Genomic DNA, 17,666 nt, shown 5'->3' with positions numbered 1-17,666 from the left:
CCCCAAGACCCCTACTACAACCCTGAAAAAAAAATCAACACTCTAAGGCTTACTATAAGGTACCAAATACAAAACCACCGATGAAATTATATAAAAAAAAATTGTTTCCACTATCAAAATTATAGTTATAAAACTATAATTTTGATAGTGGAAATTTTTTTGTATAATTATATTTCCATGATATGCAATTATCTCAGTTCTAAACCAGTTAATTAATGTAGTCTGATTCGCCCTCATTTAACTCGTACTTTGGGATTCAATTGATATATAAATTGTATGAAATTCTGTCAAACTTTTTGTTTTATTTGTGTTGTCATTTTAAGCCAAGACCCCTACATGACCTTCATCTATATCTACATTGTACGTCGGCGCAATCACACTTGATTATGACGCGACGGGTGGTGCTAGGTCAAGAAAAAGAAATATACAAGAAATGATAGAAAGTTAGAAGAGGTTGGATAGTACAAAGGTAGAGATTTAGACAAAAAGTATGGCCAGCTATATTTCGCCTCTTCAACCCAAACCTCTCCGGTTACGGTGGCCGCTGCCGGCACAACCTTGGATATCACTAGTGGGTACTTGTAGCTGGGCCCCTAAGGCGACTTAGAAATGTGAGGGCTGATAGCCCTGCTTGAAGGTTTACCAAAGTCAGGGCCTCTGCAACGGAAGCAGGTAAGCTGTTCCATATTGTGGCTGTACGAGGGAAGAAGGAGTTCTTGTAGTACGATGTAGATGTGGATGGTAGATGGAACTTCTTGGAGTGGTCACTTCTAGTGCGGCTCGGGGCAGGGGTGAGATAATCGTTGACTGGTATGTCCACAAGGTCATTGGTGATCTTGAACATCATGGTCAGCTGGGCTTTGGTCCGTCGTGACTCTAATGTCTCCCACTCCAAGTGTTGGATCATTGAGGATACGCTGCTTGTGTTGTGGTAACGGTTCGTCACATATCTTGCAGCTCTCCTCTGGACCATCTCGAGCTTGCGTGTAAGGTCCTTGGTATAAGGGTTCCAGACGGTGGAGCAATATTCAAGGCCTGGTCGCACGAGTGACATGTAGGCTGTGCTCTTGACCTGTTCATTGCTGTTGCGCAGGTTGCGTCGAAGGAAGCCGAGTGTACTGTTGCCCTTCTTCACGATCTTGTCAACATGTTGATTCCAGGAGAGGTTTCCAGACATATGGACTCCGAGGTACTTGGTAATCGAGTCTATCTCGAATGTGTGGCCCTTCAAGGAGAACGGGTATATGATGGGGTTCCTCTTCCTGTGGACCCTGATTATGCTGCATTTCTCTTGGGTGGAAAACTCATGCCCCAGCGTTTCTCCACAATGCCAACTTTATTCAGGTCTCATCCTGTAAAATGTGGCAGTCCTCTTCAGTGGTGATTTCCCGGTATACCACACAGTCGTCAGCAAAGAGTCTGGCTTTGGACGTGACATGAAAGTGGCAGGTCATTGATGAAGACCAGGAAGAATATGGGTCCGACACACTTCCCTGGGGGACTCCGCTGATAACGGGTGCTGGGTCGGACGTTGCTCCATCAACAACTACGCGCTGAGTGCGGCCTGTGAGAAATGCCTCAATCCACTTCAGGGTATGGTTTCCGGATGCCATAATGATGGAGCTTGACAAGCAAGCGACTGTGTGGGACGCGGTCGAAGGCTTTGCTGAAGTCCAGTACAGCGAGGTCATGTTGTTTACGCCGGTCCATGGACTTGGTGAGCTCATCTGTCAGCGTTAGTAGCTGGGTTTCGCAGCTCCGCCTTCTTCTAAATCCATGCTGGCTGTCGGTGAGTATCTTGTGACTATCCAGATGATTCATTATGTTGGGTAACGATGATGTGCTCAGCATCTTGCAGACTATGCAGGTGAGGGATACCGGTCGATAGTTGCTGGCTTTGAAGCGCTCCCCTTTCTTAAATATGGCTGACACGTTGGCTGTTAACCACACCTCAGGTATGCTGCCAGAAGAGAGGCACTTTTTGTAGATGACGACCAGGTATGATGAACACTGTTCAGCCATCTCCTTAAGGATGCGCGCAGAGATCATGTCTGGGCCTGCTGCCTTCTTTGGGTTGAGCTTCATCTCTCTAATTCGATTTATCAGATTAATAGACTGGATAACAATAGGTATTTCACCACAACGTATTTGTTAACAAAGGAACACCTGTCAATATTTGAGATTTAATCTATTGTTATTCAAATGTTATTCTACATGTAAAAGATCAAAGTAGGGCTCTGTCAATACATAAATATACTGTCAAAGTAAATTTATAACTTTTTTGTCAATAAACATTGGGGTTTTTTTTTTATAGACTGACACTTAATTTTTGTGTGATGACAATTAGCTGCATGAAAAACAGTCGACAGAAAACACCATTTGGACATAAAAGAATGATAAGTGCCTCAAATATAGGTAATATATGGATTTTGATTTTGTTATTTACTGTAATTTCTGTTTTGTCATAACTGTTAATCAAAAGTAAAATAATAACGTGAAATGTCTTATGATTGAATTTGCACCTTTACATGTTACTGTTTTGTAAATTACATATATTTGAAGTTACAGTACATTTTTTGAGTGTTCTACATCATCAATCGACATCTGATTTTAATTTATGATATGCTAGGGTAATCTATTGGTAATAATATTTCTATTTAATATAATTTAATTGACCAGTTTGATTGTTATAGTACACCTATTTATTTCTGTTTCTTTTTTGCAGTTTCAAGGAAAAAAACAAGTTGAACCTCAAAACAAGTTTGACACAGTGTCTTCGTAGATGAAAATAATCAGGATCCAGTGGTGGACGTTTAGTATACCAGACTTATTCACATGGAGGAGTATATCTCCAAATTTAACACTTTTAAGTTATGTTTTGAAAAAAAAAAAGATAAAAAATTACTTACTTTCTTTAAATGGCGAAATTTATTTATTTATTGTTTTGCGTTTACACTTAAGTTTTGACAGAAAGGAATATTTTTCCTCTCTTATCCGATTATGTTACCGATGAATCCATCTGCAAAAGAAAGCTTTATTTTCCATGCGTTTCCATTTTCGTAAATGAGTTATTAAAAAAAAAGAAGCTTTTGTAAAGCATGTTGTAAAATTAATACTTAAATTGACAATATATTGTAAAAGTTAATGTATACTGTACATAGACCTTTAAATAAAAATGATTTGTTGACTGTTGTTTGTTATAATTTTGGATTACAAATGTGTATATTATTGAAAATTACTGAAAGAGGTTGATAAATTTGACTTCATTTTAAAAAAGAATGAAAAAGCTTTTTTTTTTTAAATTTTGGTAGTCAATTTTTTAATTAAAATTTTATTTTATTAAAAAATTAATATAATGTTAAAAGTGAGTCAATTTTTGTGATGTTATCAAGTGTTTGAAAAATATTTTACTGTATTTTAATTTTACATGAAAATAAATCAAAAAACGTGTTAAAATTTTTTGTTAAATTGTTTTTTTCATTTTCAAAAATGAAAAATATTTTTTGGTAAAAAAGTTTTGTTTTTTCCTTTTTTTGGGAATTTTTAAAATAAAACGGGTAAAATTTTTATGTTGGATTGCTGGTTACTTTTGGAAATAGTTGGTATTACGAAAAGTAACTTTTTAAATTGTTGAAATGGTTGGATTAACTTTGGGAAAGGTTTTTGGAAAGTAGTTTATTACGTTGAATAATTTTTGGATTTATGTCATTTTATGACGTTGGATTGACGTCGGACTCTGACGTCTAAAAAACTTTCATATACAACTAAATTCCAACGTCTATCCAACGTCGGACTCTAACGTCTGAGCAACGTTGAAACAACGTCATGTGTTCGCTGGGATTGCGTCCTAAACAATACTTAAATAAATATATTTGACACATCCAATTAAAGGTCCGATCCAAATGTTTTTGTTTTTTTTGTGTCTTGGCCAGCAGCATTCTCAATTAAAGTAATTACTATGCATGTTGATGACATTAAATGATCAGAGAAGCAAAACTAAATAAGTAAGAAGATATTGACTATACTCGATAATTAAGAAAATATAGACTATACAAGTAACGATTACATAATACAATTTAATGATATAATTCATGGGTAAAAGATGATCTGCAAATATGTATGTAAGCATGTCGACATTGGATGATAAAACAATGTTTTGTAGCACTGCCCTTAGCCTACGCTATACATGCTGGGAAATACTGTCGTCTGCTACATCTTTTTATAATTTCTTTGATTTTTTTTTCTTAAAATCAAGAAAAATAAAAGGTAACTGTACTGTCAAAAATCTTAATATCTGTCAAATATCTTAATATCTGACAAATATCTTAATATCTGACAAATATCTTAATATCTGTCAAATATCTTAATATCTGTCAAATATCTTAATATCTGACAAGACGCTGATGTTCGCTGTGTTTGATTTAAGAGCAAGCTTATAACAAAGGTTATCGGTATTGCTTTCACAAACATATGGTTGCTTGCTTTATTGTACATTTTGTCGCAGTATTTTAATTTACCATGCTTAACCATTTTATGAAAATATATTTGAAAAAAGCACCAGTAACACAAAAGATATTTCAGCGTTAACATTACTAGAGGAAGAAACGGTTGTCCCTTTATAATTTCCTCCTGTGGATAAATCAGTTATACCTGCAGTCGTATTGTGAACCGAAGAATGCGGTGTTGTGGTAAGGTGTTTGATGCAGGAAGAGTAGAATTAGTGTCAGGTGTAGGTTTTGTTGTACTCTTGATGTTTTTTTCTATTATACAGTTATAGTAACGTTTGTTTGGTGGAATACTACTATCCTTTGCCATGGCTACATATACCGTCGGCCCAAGCTTCAATAGACTACACTTTACTGCTATCACAGCAGACGTTATAGACTTCTTTATGGTGTTGTATTTTTTTATATCATTTCTTCTGAAACTTAATTCAATTCTGTCGTTATAAATATCATGGACATAAATAGTGATAATTCCGGAATCTTCTGCTTGAGTTGAAGGTTTTTTCACAGTGTATACCGTCAAGTTAAATTGTAGTTGATACATATTACGTGGTCCATAAATTAAAACATAAACTTTGTCAACTTCATCAGTAAGAAGTTCATCTGGAGGAATACCTTCTAGAAAATCTAAAATATGAAGGGAGAAAGAGTTATTGATATGTGTTGTCTGCCAAACATTACAAGCAGTTCTCTTCCGTTGCCATAAAGATTTGCTTGAAGCAAATATTCGTTCCCTGATGGGTCAGGATTGGTGAAAGTATATTCAAGTCTGGTGTAGAACCAAACAGCCATATTTGTTTTTAAACTCAGTGTGACAAATTTATAATTCTTACTTGAACTGAAAACTGATACATTGACATAAGTTACATCTGCAATATTTACATTAAGAACATTCATTTGTCATTGACATAGTTGTATAACTTATCAGGTAAACCGTGGTTATCAACTTTTTCAATGACAAGGAAATCATCAATTTCATCATCTTCTGTAGCACAGTTAATTCTTACAAGGTGGACTAGTTTATGGTAACCAAGCTGCGGGTAGCCTACAGGATAAGTATTTTCAAACGAGGCGCTGTAGTTGTAAAATGTCCCCATGAACATTGGCGTCATAAGCCATCTTGCTGTTTTTGTTTCAAAAGGTGATATATCACCAAAATGCAGTGACGGTAAATTTGAAATTTGCACCAATTATTTCAAATTTACCGTCAAATGGTAATTGAATATTGTTTTGTTTTCTATTATTTTTAGCAGCCCTTATGTTATTTTTAATGCCCTTGCTATGTCATATCCTTTATTCATCACCATTACAGCTAGACTATACGACATCCCTTTCTTACTGAGGTATTTAATTACGGCTCTGATTTCAACTTCCTCCATTTTGTCTAAATGACACACCTTCTACCTATCAAAGTGTGTTTTATGTTACTTAATATGTGTAAAACCGCGTGTCACTCGGTCAGTAATCTTCAATAAGATATCGGTACCGATGTATCGTGTGTAAATGTCAGTGAAGTGGCTAGTAGTATATCGGGCCGAGAACTTTTTTTTATCATACCTCGTGTGCATGAACCTACGCGGTCTCAACCTTACAAAACATAAGTATAATATGCAGAAATTATAAAACAATACCCTATTGCGCTATAACGTAGTAGCTAATATTATTGCTTAGGCAACACATCATTCTGCATACATCTAACGGGCCGTACACAACATAACTCAAAGATTATTATATGGTTTGCATCAACTTTATATTCAGAATACAATTAAAAGGGTAATAAAATCATACAATACAAATTATTCATTGAAACAATTACATATAAGTGTAGACAATTCTAAAGATCGTATAAAGGCTTTAATTTAAAAAAGTGCTTTCATCTATCAATACATCTTTCGTAATTATATTGTCTTGAAAGGCTTACTTGAAAAAAAAAGATGTATACATTTACCTGTATTATTCAAGCGTTCAAGAAAGAAGCTAATATTTTTCTTGGTGTCTCATCCAAAATACAGTATATCGCTTTAAATCAGAAATATTAGAAAGTAGTTTCTTTCAAGAGACATATGTTTTAAATATATGGCTGAATGGCGATTCGTAGTATGTTTGAAAAAGATATACTTTGATCAATTAATAATTATGTTGAAAATATAGAGTACAGACATAGCAATAAACCACGAAAGAAAACTATATACGTTTGTGTGAAATACATGATCAAATAAAACAATTATTTTTTCTATTTGCATAGCAGCCAATTTAATTCTCCAGAACAAAATATTATCATATAATTGGATTAAATCTATATATGTTGTCCATGTTGGATGTTAAATTAAATAATCAGTCCACATTATTGTGTACAATACCGATTCTTTTGACTCCATAGCTGCAAACCATATATTGGACTTGTTGTGTCGCTACAAATAGCCAAAAGAAAAAAACGCAGAAGGTATTTCATGTCAGGTGGTTTCTGTCCTACATGCTATATATATGACAAGATATATGTGTAATGTCCTGATCTAATTAAAAAACGTTAAAGGGAATCCACTGGGGTGTTTGACATGATTGGAATTTATTTATTTATTTTTTTGATTTTTTTTTTAATTTTTGCACTGTTTGATGTAGACTTAAGTGCATATTTTTGTGTGTCATTCTTTCATTAAGTTCTTCCACACTTTACATTTTTATTATGAGCAATGACTCAAAAATGAAAACCCTTGCAACTATTTTCATTCAAATCCGGTTAAGAATCGCACAAAAATATCGATTTTCAATTTAATTTTGAGAATATTTTTTTGTTTTAATTTGCCAAAGTTTCCATTTTCAGTGCTTCACTTGACATTTTCAAGAATTTCAATTTAAATGTTTTTAGGTGTTTTGTACCTCGGTGGAGTTCCCTTTAAAGTCCTAAAAAAAGGAAGCAATCAAAACAACAAAAGGTACATAGAATTGCATTTATTAACCATAAACCTGGTTACGCCGTGTGATTATTACGCGACCACCGGTAATGTGCCTATTTTATTTGGTAGATGCATCGTCGTTACGATTTGAACATGACTAAGGGAGACAATAAGTCAAAACCGTTAGTATGAATGTCCGTCATAGTTTGCTCCCTTTAACAATAAATGTATTTTGTTCTCCGTGCAATGCATATTATTTGAATTTCCTTTTCTTTGTGTATAAATGAGATTTTTTCTAAAGGTACCGATTCCATGTCCTGTACAAATTATCGCCAATTTGGTAATTTTTGAATGGTGAATATTTTGGAATTATATTTATTATGCTTACTCAATGTTTTGTTAGATATAGGTGTTTTATAAAGGAAAGAATAATCTGTAAAATTCACAATGGGTAAATACGACTTACGTAAATCATATATATTCGACGTTAACAGCGATAGAAACGGCGATATTACACATGGTGGTAAAGGTGGTGGTGTGCATGTGTAGTGTGCGTTTGTGCGTTTGTTGCGGGGTGGGTGGTAGTAGTGGTGGTGTGTGGGGGATTGGTATCCTAGTCTTTGACGTAGTTAAATAAACAACATTTATTTAAGAATAACATATAAAACAACACCTAAGAATGATTTTATAAAGCTCATCATCATTTTAATTCTAATGATAAATCACAAAAATGACTTATAAAAATTAATATAGAATACAAATAGCATACAGATAAACTAACAATTCAACGTCTTATTTCCTTTTTGAAGACATTGGTCGAAGCCAAGAATTCTTGGATAGTATCTTATGAATGCATAACACATCTCTGCCTGCAAATAAAACAAGCTTGAAATTAATCAAAGCATAGTTTGTTTTATAAAGCACGAGTTAATTTATTTAGGAGTTCTGATCAAATTATATATTTGTATTTGGACTACTGACATGTGAGTAGTTCCCTTACAAAAGCCGTACCCGTACTTTTTTTATATAGACGCTTGATTTCAACTTGCATTAAAAAAAATGGTGTATGAACTGTACAAAATCTACTGAAGGTTGTTTTTTTTTTTCATTTTAAATCATTTTCACTTGTGTGATAAAATAACGTGAACTTTGGATCTTGCGTTCTTGCACTTATGCGCAAATACTTCCATATGTAGCATGTTAACAAAGTTGTTTTTGTTTTTTTTTTGTCAATAATACCACAGGTCTGTGTACAGATAAGAGGGCCATAGGATGAGAACTTGTATAATAATCAGAATTTTGTCCTATATTACCATATTTTAAATGATATATTAATAACATTATGTGTATTACAACTAATATCATTATGTGTATCAATCAATATTTTGGTTAGGGAGAGTATGAAAAAAGTACTTGTTAACTATGGTATTCGTACGTGAGCTACTGGCATAACAGTAAGGTCCTAGACAATAAGTTGTTCATATAATATTATTTAAATTATAAAATATTTACATAAATTATTTTCACAAATAAACCTACCACGTAGTCAGTTATCTTATGAATGAAAAAGCGATTATGAAAACATATATAAATAAGAAACAAGTAGTGTGATGACAGAATACATCAAATTTATAGCATCATATTTGCATAATTACAAGCTCCTTCAAAATAATTATATCTATTTTTTACCTTTGTTCCTTGACCATAATTCGTTGTATTTTGTCTGAATCTCAAACCATTCTTGCTGTCAAACCAACATTTTATTTCTATAGGCTCTCCTGCAATGGTTTGTAATCAATGCGATATACTGTATTTATCATAATAGTATTATAAAAACTCTTGTGTAGAATATATTCCATATTATCGCTAATAAATATAATCATAAAAATAAATATATAGCAACGAGTAAAATTGATATATTTCCAACCACAAGATAAAGGCAAATCCTGTATTTATATAAAATATAAATTTCTGTTTACTGTATACATTTTTGTTCTTTTTTGACATTACAAATCGAAAGACTTCCCTTTAATTTTGTGTATTGGCTGAATTCAGATAATAAAGTAGTCCGTCAAGACACCAGCGAAAGTACGGAAAATATGTTTCACTGCAGTAAAAAATAAACTTTTAGATTGAAATACTAAAAATGAAAATACGCATTTTATTTTACCAATATTTCTCAATATTTCATTTATAAGTATACACAGTACTATTAAGATTTATGCTTACTCCCACCACAAGACTTAACGAGAAACATGTGATTACTTTATGCTGATATCTAGGGTGTTGCGGGGGTGGGGGTAGGGGTGGTGGTTTGTGCAAGTATTCCAAACGCACCAATAATCATACAGGTTTCGTTTAAAATACATACAGCTGAATATGGTTGTTTCCGTGAAATGTGTGTCATGGACAAATTGTAGTCGTGACTTAATTATGATTCTAAAAGTTAAAAAAAAACATTGTATGAAATACCCGGATTAACTTTCACAGGTGGCGACATATTGTGCCAGATAGGATTTGTATAATTATAGTTGTCCTCTGTTGCTATGGTCTCAGTTACTTCTCTGTCTCGATGGATGCCCAATGTCGCCCTTACACCTAGCATTGAAAATTATAATTCATGCAACATTTTATAGCTCTAAGCCATTGTGTACGTAAACAGAATATCTCAAAATTCTAAGTTAACCCGCTTAACATTTCCCCCTTTTAAAATGCGGGTTTATCGTTCAAATGCTTTGTAAGTAATAGTCAGGTTTTAATTATTATTTAAGGTACGGAAACAGGATGATCCTCGGAAGCATAAATTACAACTAAAGTACACGAAAATTGCAGACTCGATGAGTCTGTACATGAGGGATAATAAAAAAGTGCAACATCCCTCAAACCCTCTAGCACTTAAAAACACGAACAATGTAAAAGTGATTCATATAAATCAATGATCCAAAAGGAAAAGAAAAAAAAAATATTACAAACTGAAGTAAAGTACGGTGTAAGTTTTTACAGCTGCCAGACGGCACCTGAGATTTGCTGTAGTAATTAAAAATCTGGAAAAATGGTGATCCTTCGGAAGCATTAATCGCAACAAAAGACACTGCTCAGTGCTATCAGTCTTTTTGATTTATATACTACAGCGCATTTGATTAAGAACTGTGTATTAATTATTCGACAACAATGCATTCAAAATTGATTTCCATTTATTATTAAAATATTTTAGTGATTTGATCATTTATCATGAAGAATTTATATTCTTTTATCATATTTTTTTTTAAAATTTTTATCAAACTAATTTCATGAAACGAGTTCCACAGAACGGATTTCAAATGATTTTATTATTAGTAGTACTAAACTAAAACGTCGTTGCGTTTTTTTTTGTAACGGCAAGAATGCGATTGCATGCAGTAAACAATAACTTCAAGCGTTGATTCAGAGACAGATATAATCGGAAACGTTCATGGGGCGTTGCTGTTAAGTCATGTAAGTAAAACTTGCGTTAATAACTTAAACAGACATTTCAAATTATTACGAGTTACCGCACAACAAAGAAATAAAGCTAAAATATTTATCACCAACAAGGGTCGTTTAAGTAATTGAAAATAATAAATATTAACAACTTACCTAGTCCATGCATATGCAAATATACGTTTGTAATATAGATTGGTGATGGTAGCATAAGACCCGTACATCTACCGGGACATATTCCGGATATAAGAACGTGATCAGTTTCCCCGGGGATGTTAATGTCGTTTTGACCAATTTGAACATTTCCGATGTCGTTTGCACGTAAATGAGAAGTAACATGCAACCGCATCCCAGAACTGTCTGGAAAACAAGTGCTTAAAGGTGATAACCCTATTGTGTATCATATAACATATTGTTTTGTTATCATTGTTGCCATTTATTTTAAGGTGTGTGAAATTTACATTAAATGTAATATTGAGTACAATTGTCTTGAGACACCATTCGTTTAAATCAATTCTGACATGTTAATAATTTTTTCAAATATGTGTTTTAACTTTGTCAACACGCAATGAAATTCTAGGTGGTTGACACAGTAAACTTAAATTATTAATATAAAAGACAGCGGTCGTGTACTGATGAAACATCAATGTATTGAGTAATTATCTTTTATACATAACAAGGACAAAAGGGTATTATTATAACCATGTGAATTATAATAACCATGTGAACAAGTTAATGGTGTTATTCTTAATTCGATTTCAACCTGTATTTCATGATATCATACCTTTGTACAGTTAATAAATACTATCCAATTCAATATAATTCAAGAGTTATCGTCTGGAAGGAAACAGAGTTTGTGTTATAGTTATGAGAAGAATGTGTGTTAAATAAAAAAGTTCGGCCAAATATTATTAAAAAAAACTGCCCTGTCGGAAACCACGAAACGCAATGGGGTAAGGGAAGAAAGACCTACAAGGTTAATTCGTTTTCGACAGTGTAAAGACATCGCTTCGTTTGCAATTTACCATATGTAAACACATGACAAACATAATGAATTTAAAGAGTTAAAATGTACGTCATGTGAAGGTATCACACATCACCTACCAGTTTCATCTTTCAAACCCATCTCATTATTCCAGTGTATCTGCAGTAATAGATACTTGAACGAACCTTTCCCTATTCTGACACCCCCATTATCTTGCATTATAAGATCATCCATTCCAACATCCCACTTGCCGAGCCATGTGTGACACCTGTAGTCTAACGAGTCACATGGATGAGGCCCCTGTAAAATAATTCATAAAAAAATCAATAAATGATAATGATGAATTCATCTGTTATTGCCGAAAATAATATAGTCAGAAATGTTTGGTTAATAAACATTATAACACTAAATATTTTAAAATGTATAGCCAAGTCCGCTAAATTGACTGCTCAATGGAAATATGAGCATAATGTCACTTTATTTACAGAATAAGGTACATGTAATCTATTTCGTAGATAATATAATTATCTAAACAGAGGACAATACCTTATCATAATAAAGGCCTTTTCTCTCAATATTTTTCTCAGGATAATCTCATTAAGGACCATAAACACATATATAACATGTTATCAAAATTTTCAAATTTTGTTCCTCTTTTCTTCGATTTTAATTTACAAGTGTGAATCTTTTCAATCGGTGATTACACTGTGAAGACTAACGTGGAATCACAAATGTTAAACCAAATTAAGCTTAAAATAAACCTAGTGTTAGTCTATATTGGTGGAAAAATAAGGTGTTTAAAGTTCATTAATATGCATGTAATTCACTTTTGTGGACTGTTGGCATGTTTACAAATTTCAAATATTACTATTACCTTTTCATCCATTTCGAAGTCACATCCGAATACAAGCATGTGATGAATGATATCAGTATTGTTTATGATTGGTTCAAATCTCGTGACGTGATATGGTATGTCATCTTTGACCTTTCAAAGGAAAATGATTAATAAAATGAATAATGACATATGCGTGTTTCACTAATTTCTATCATTTTAATATCTTTGTCAATAAAAAAATAACTCTCAGTAAAATCAATAAAATATCACTTTTCCGTTTGGAAATTTATCATTGTACCAAAAAATAGGGATAACAAGGTGCATCCGGTTTAAAGTTGCATACCTCCAGATGAACCAAATATTTCAAGAAAATCAAACCTGAGAAAAATGTACTAATATTGCTAAAAGGAAACACGATTCATGATTCAAGTAATTATTTAGTAGTTTTATGCGATTAATGACTTATTTTGCCTCATTCATCACAAAGTTTCTACTGCGTGACTCACGCGGAAAGGGATATCTTTTTATACTTTGACCCCTTTTTGGTATCATAAGTGCCTATTACAATGTGTAAATAACTTTCTTTGTTTACAATAAAAGATTTTTTCTTAAAATACATTTAAATTTTTCAGGAAACAATTCATTAATCTGGAGGCCTGGTGCTTTAAACAAAGTGTATTTAAAAAAATAGTTCAAACAACATAATCTATCAATAGAAAATATTTTGAACATAAATTGCAAACAAAAGTGTCATTAAAATAATAAATTTATTAATTTGCTGTGTGAAAGTGTTATATACGGAAAGTCATACACGCGTTATAGCTATTACTTTGAACGTGCTTTACACAAATAACCTATTATACGTATGTAGATGGCCATACAATATTACAGAAAACAGAAACAGAATATATGACATCTTAAAAGTAACTGTAATATTCTTGAGGTGACAAAGAACAACGACTCTAAGGACTTTGCTCATTTATCACCACTTCTTTAATCAAATGATAACTAGATGATAAATAACTGAATACATAAGAAAACTTTTACCTCAAATTGCTGACAAACATAGTAAGTTTTTGTTTCAGGAACTCTGACATAGGGGAGTCGTAAATCTATCACATTCGTCTCGTTGATGTTTTCCGTATCCACAAGCACAAGACGGTCGTGGAAAAATAGGAACATACATGTGAATTGCAGCGATAATATTTTCATTGTTTAAAATATCACATAATTAATACGTTAATGCACATAAATGATTGTAAAATCTTGATCAAACAATGCGAGATAAGAAGTATTTAAACGCAAACTAATACGATGTGTTCATTAGTAACATTTAAGTGAAAGGTCAACTAGTAAAACCTTATCTATCATTAAGTGATCAAAATGATAAAGGTCCAACAAGTATTTAAATATAACACAGACCCTTATGTTAATGTTGCCGGAGCGGTTGCCTGGATGCTATGGTGTCTTACTCCTAATGAAGGGATGGCAGACTGGAATACTTTTCGAGCAAAAGACTTTTTCATAACACACATATTATTGTAGAAAACTGACAAGTATTTGGTCGATAACATAAGTGCAATCAACAAGATAGCCATACACCTTTATTTCTTCTATTTAGCATTACTTCTAGTCACACATAACTTCTTCTCAGTGATTACCATAGGGAAATATGTTAAATGTAACCCATTTAAGATTGATATATTAGCAATTATTTATGTCACGCAGCATAGAAAATATCATATATTTTATGTTTCTGGTCCATTTTATAAAGAGATGCGCGTGACCTTAATGATATAGAAACTTACGATGAATATTTTTATCTCTATAAAGTAATTAATGTATTTAAACTCTCAATATAGAACAAAACCGAATTCATTTAAGGTTAATTGATTTTTTTTAATTTGGCTTTACGTCGCACCGACATAGTATAGGTAAATTTCCAGCTTTACTGGTGGAGGATGCCGTTCCATGCATTATTTCAGGCACGAACGGGCACCTGAGTAGAGCTACCAAAAATTAATCAAATATCTTGTGACGAATTAGGTAAAATTTGTATATTATGATCATAGATAAATTTAGTTTGATGAAGATTAAAACAGCATATAAATAGTATTAACGCCGATCTTCTCTTAGATTACCATACATTTTAATTGCATTAAACACATTTACTGATTTAAAGCGGCCTTCAGCTTTTCTAAAGGTTAAATATATTATGTTATTTTTAGATAAATCGTCTCACATAATTATCAAATGAAAAGAGTAAATGGTTGAAGATATCATTTACCGACGATTGAATACATAAACAATAAGGAAATCCCTCGCTACCTCTTTTTACTGGTCCGTTTTTTATATTTAAATTAGTAAAGAGGACGATTCGTTTCCCGGTCTTCTATTTTTAGAAACAATTTCGAAAACGAACGTCACTTATGAGTTATAAATAGCTCTCGGGACGCTTCTTTAAAGCAGGTTTAACAATGACATGGTGCCTTTGTCCACGATGAAATTAATGAAAAACATAACTTGAAACAACACAGAATTGTTTTTTTTCCAACGGAAAATAAAGTCAAAGTTAAAAGCCGCTTTAAAGTAAAAAACATTAATGTACCGCTACATTTAAATTTGTGATAAAAGTTGATAGCTTATCTTTGAAGGAATTGAAATGTGCCATTATGATAATGGGAATAACCAACCTACATTAAAATCCCTACCGCATATTTCGAAATTCAATATCAAAAATGCTTTTCTATAAAAAAGGTTATCAACATTAAATTTTAAAGTATTTAATTTACAATAACAACGGAGTTGACAATTCGTGTATTTTGCAACTCTAGTTAAAGTTTAACCATTAAAAAAAGTTCTTATGATTTTATAAATAGCAGTAAAATATTATGACCGTTAAGTTTTCAAAAATGTTTTTTATCACATCAGTTCATTTGTCGAATATAAAGTTCATTAATGCACGCGATAAACTAATACCAGACATAAAGTCCTGAATTTGGTCATTGCCCTTAAAAGGTGCCACGCTATAAATATTTAAGAAACTTTATATAAACCGGTAAAATGTTGTTGACAACTTTATGGTCGATTTGTAAATGAGCTGTTACATTTAATGTTTCTGTTATTTTACACATATGAATATTGTTCATAAACATAACAAAGTACAAGTCTACTTTGTAACTACCGTTTTATCCGATAAGCAATGATTTTGAAAATGCGCCAGTCTTTCTTCAGGAAATACACAAACATATGTTCTTTTTTCTGGTAAATTTGAATTATTATTTTCAAAATCTAAAACATTATTTTTTTACGGGCAGCATATGTATTGCTTTAAACAGCCTAAATACAAAAATAATTAAATAATATTACCGATTAAATTTGTGACAATGAGACTATATTCATCATTATTATTTCATTAAAAACAAGCTTGATCTTAAACATTTGAAAGCGATGTATCTTCAGCAAAATAACATGTATTTAGGCCAGTCTTAACTCTATTTTTGTGTCCCCTCCCGCGACTAACTTCAATTTGGGTATGGTATGCTTAGCACATTTATAATGTTTAAAACAACTTTTAATTCATATCTAGCAAGAACTCTTATGTTACTTTAAGTTTCGAAGGTCGTTCATTTGACTTATTACGTCTCTCTTTTAATTTGCATTTCTTTTGTTTGATATAATCTGTCCGCTAGACAATGTCTTTTTTTCTGTACAATAGAGTATTGTTTGACACCTGGTATTGAAATAACTGTGAACTCCAACGATGATTACAGTAATTTTCCTTTTTTTAACCTCTACGCGAATTTATGATTTTCGGCAGTCACATCCGCGAAATCAAAATAGAGCGAATATTTGTATAGACCCCCAAAGTGGACCTTTACGCGAAAATTTGCTTCCGCGAATTTAAATACACATACAGTATTAAGATCAACCGAGAAATCATTCTCTATCAATTAAAGAACAAATAAACTCGTAAATTTATATTAAAGTTATTAATCATATCATGGGTATTAAAATATATGTTTGGTAGATTATTTTATCTACTAATATATGTATTGTAATTAATAAATGTATTATTTTTTAAAAATCTGTTTTATAAATTTAAAGTAATAAAAAAGATAAAAGTGAAATTAATTAAATAGTTGGGTTTGTCTGTTTAAATGAAGCTCAGCACAGCTTCTTTTGTGACGAATATTATTAGTTAGAAACATACCGTTGAAAACTCCTATTTGAAAAACAGCTTTACACAATGTTCCTCCATTACCGGAATAGAACTTCATTTGCTGAATTGACCACAAAATAGATTACCATAGGGAGTTCTTATTTGTAACAATAGCATGTTGTTTGTAATGTATTTTGTGCTCACTAAATGTAATCTTAAAATACATTTACTTATTTTTCCTTTTAGCAGTGTTTTTAGTCAGTCATAACTTCTCTTCTGTTCTGCAGAAGTATAATTATGCAATAAACATTATTTAAAATCGTCATTCGATACATGTACAATCAATTGACATTTAAATTACTGAACATACTCTTAATCAAGTTTTTCCGGTCTGTTTTAAGTAAAGTCATAATCAGTGATGCAAAAGAGCAAAAAAAATAAAACAACAACCAAACATACCAAAACAGAAAAAAAAATCAACAAACTCATTTTAAAACACGAATTTCTTCCTCACTTTTAGGCTGAAGGACAAGTCAATGCTTCTGAAGAAATGAAACAAAACACAGTTTAACAATCAAAATTAAATTAAATTCTTTTGGAATTAAAAGGACAGTAATTGCCTTCATTTGATATTTTAGTGTATTTTTAATAAAAATAAAGTTCAACATGTTTATGAAAAAGGTAATACAATTAACATTAAAAGCTTGTGAAATTATAGAAATGTACAAATCTCTTGTGATGGAGTTTCACGTAATTGAGCATTAACATAATGGCAAAAGGAAAGACGGAACTATCGCATGTTAAAGCGTTTAAAGTTATATCTAAT

The 17,666-nt window shown here is 32.1% G+C and overlaps 1 protein-coding gene across 1 annotated transcript; it reads right to left on the bottom strand.

Moving 5' to 3' along the window:
• Nucleotides 1-8,079: 8,079 nt before the first annotated feature.
• LOC132722084 (dopamine beta-hydroxylase-like) lies at nucleotides 8,080-13,920 on the bottom strand. Its single transcript, XM_060706514.1, has 7 exons — nucleotides 13,726-13,920; nucleotides 12,718-12,828; nucleotides 11,963-12,143; nucleotides 11,015-11,218; nucleotides 9,872-9,997; nucleotides 9,089-9,177; nucleotides 8,080-8,268 (listed from the first exon to the last, which is right to left on the bottom strand). Exons 1-7 carry the CDS (start codon nucleotides 13,888-13,890, stop codon nucleotides 8,176-8,178), a joined length of 969 nt encoding a protein of 322 aa, XP_060562497.1. The 5' UTR covers nucleotides 13,891-13,920; the 3' UTR covers nucleotides 8,080-8,175.
• Nucleotides 13,921-17,666: the final 3,746 nt, after the last annotated feature.

This window comes from Ruditapes philippinarum, unplaced genomic scaffold (genome assembly GCF_026571515.1).
Source record: "Ruditapes philippinarum isolate M1 unplaced genomic scaffold, ASM2657151v2 ctg7968_1_1_1_1, whole genome shotgun sequence".
In the NCBI taxonomy this organism is placed as follows: Eukaryota; Metazoa; Mollusca; class Bivalvia; order Venerida; family Veneridae; genus Ruditapes; species Ruditapes philippinarum.
Note: the sequence above shows the minus strand (reverse complement) of the source record. Positions and strands in the feature narration are given on the sequence as shown.

What these genes read in the sequence shown, in the direction of transcription:
- LOC132722084 (XM_060706514.1), bottom strand. Translation starts at nt 13,890, where the DNA reads ATGAAAATATTATCGCTGCAATTCACATGTATGTTCCTATTTTTCCAC. An exon ending in ACTTCGAAATGGATGAAAAG is followed by an intron (nt 12,144 to 12,717) that starts GTAATAGTAATA and finishes ATTATTTTACAG; the next exon opens with GGGCCTCATCCATGTGACTC. An exon ending in TTTGCATATGCATGGACTAG is followed by an intron (nt 9,998 to 11,014) that starts GTAAGTTGTTAA and finishes TTTCAATGCTAG; the next exon opens with GTGTAAGGGCGACATTGGGC.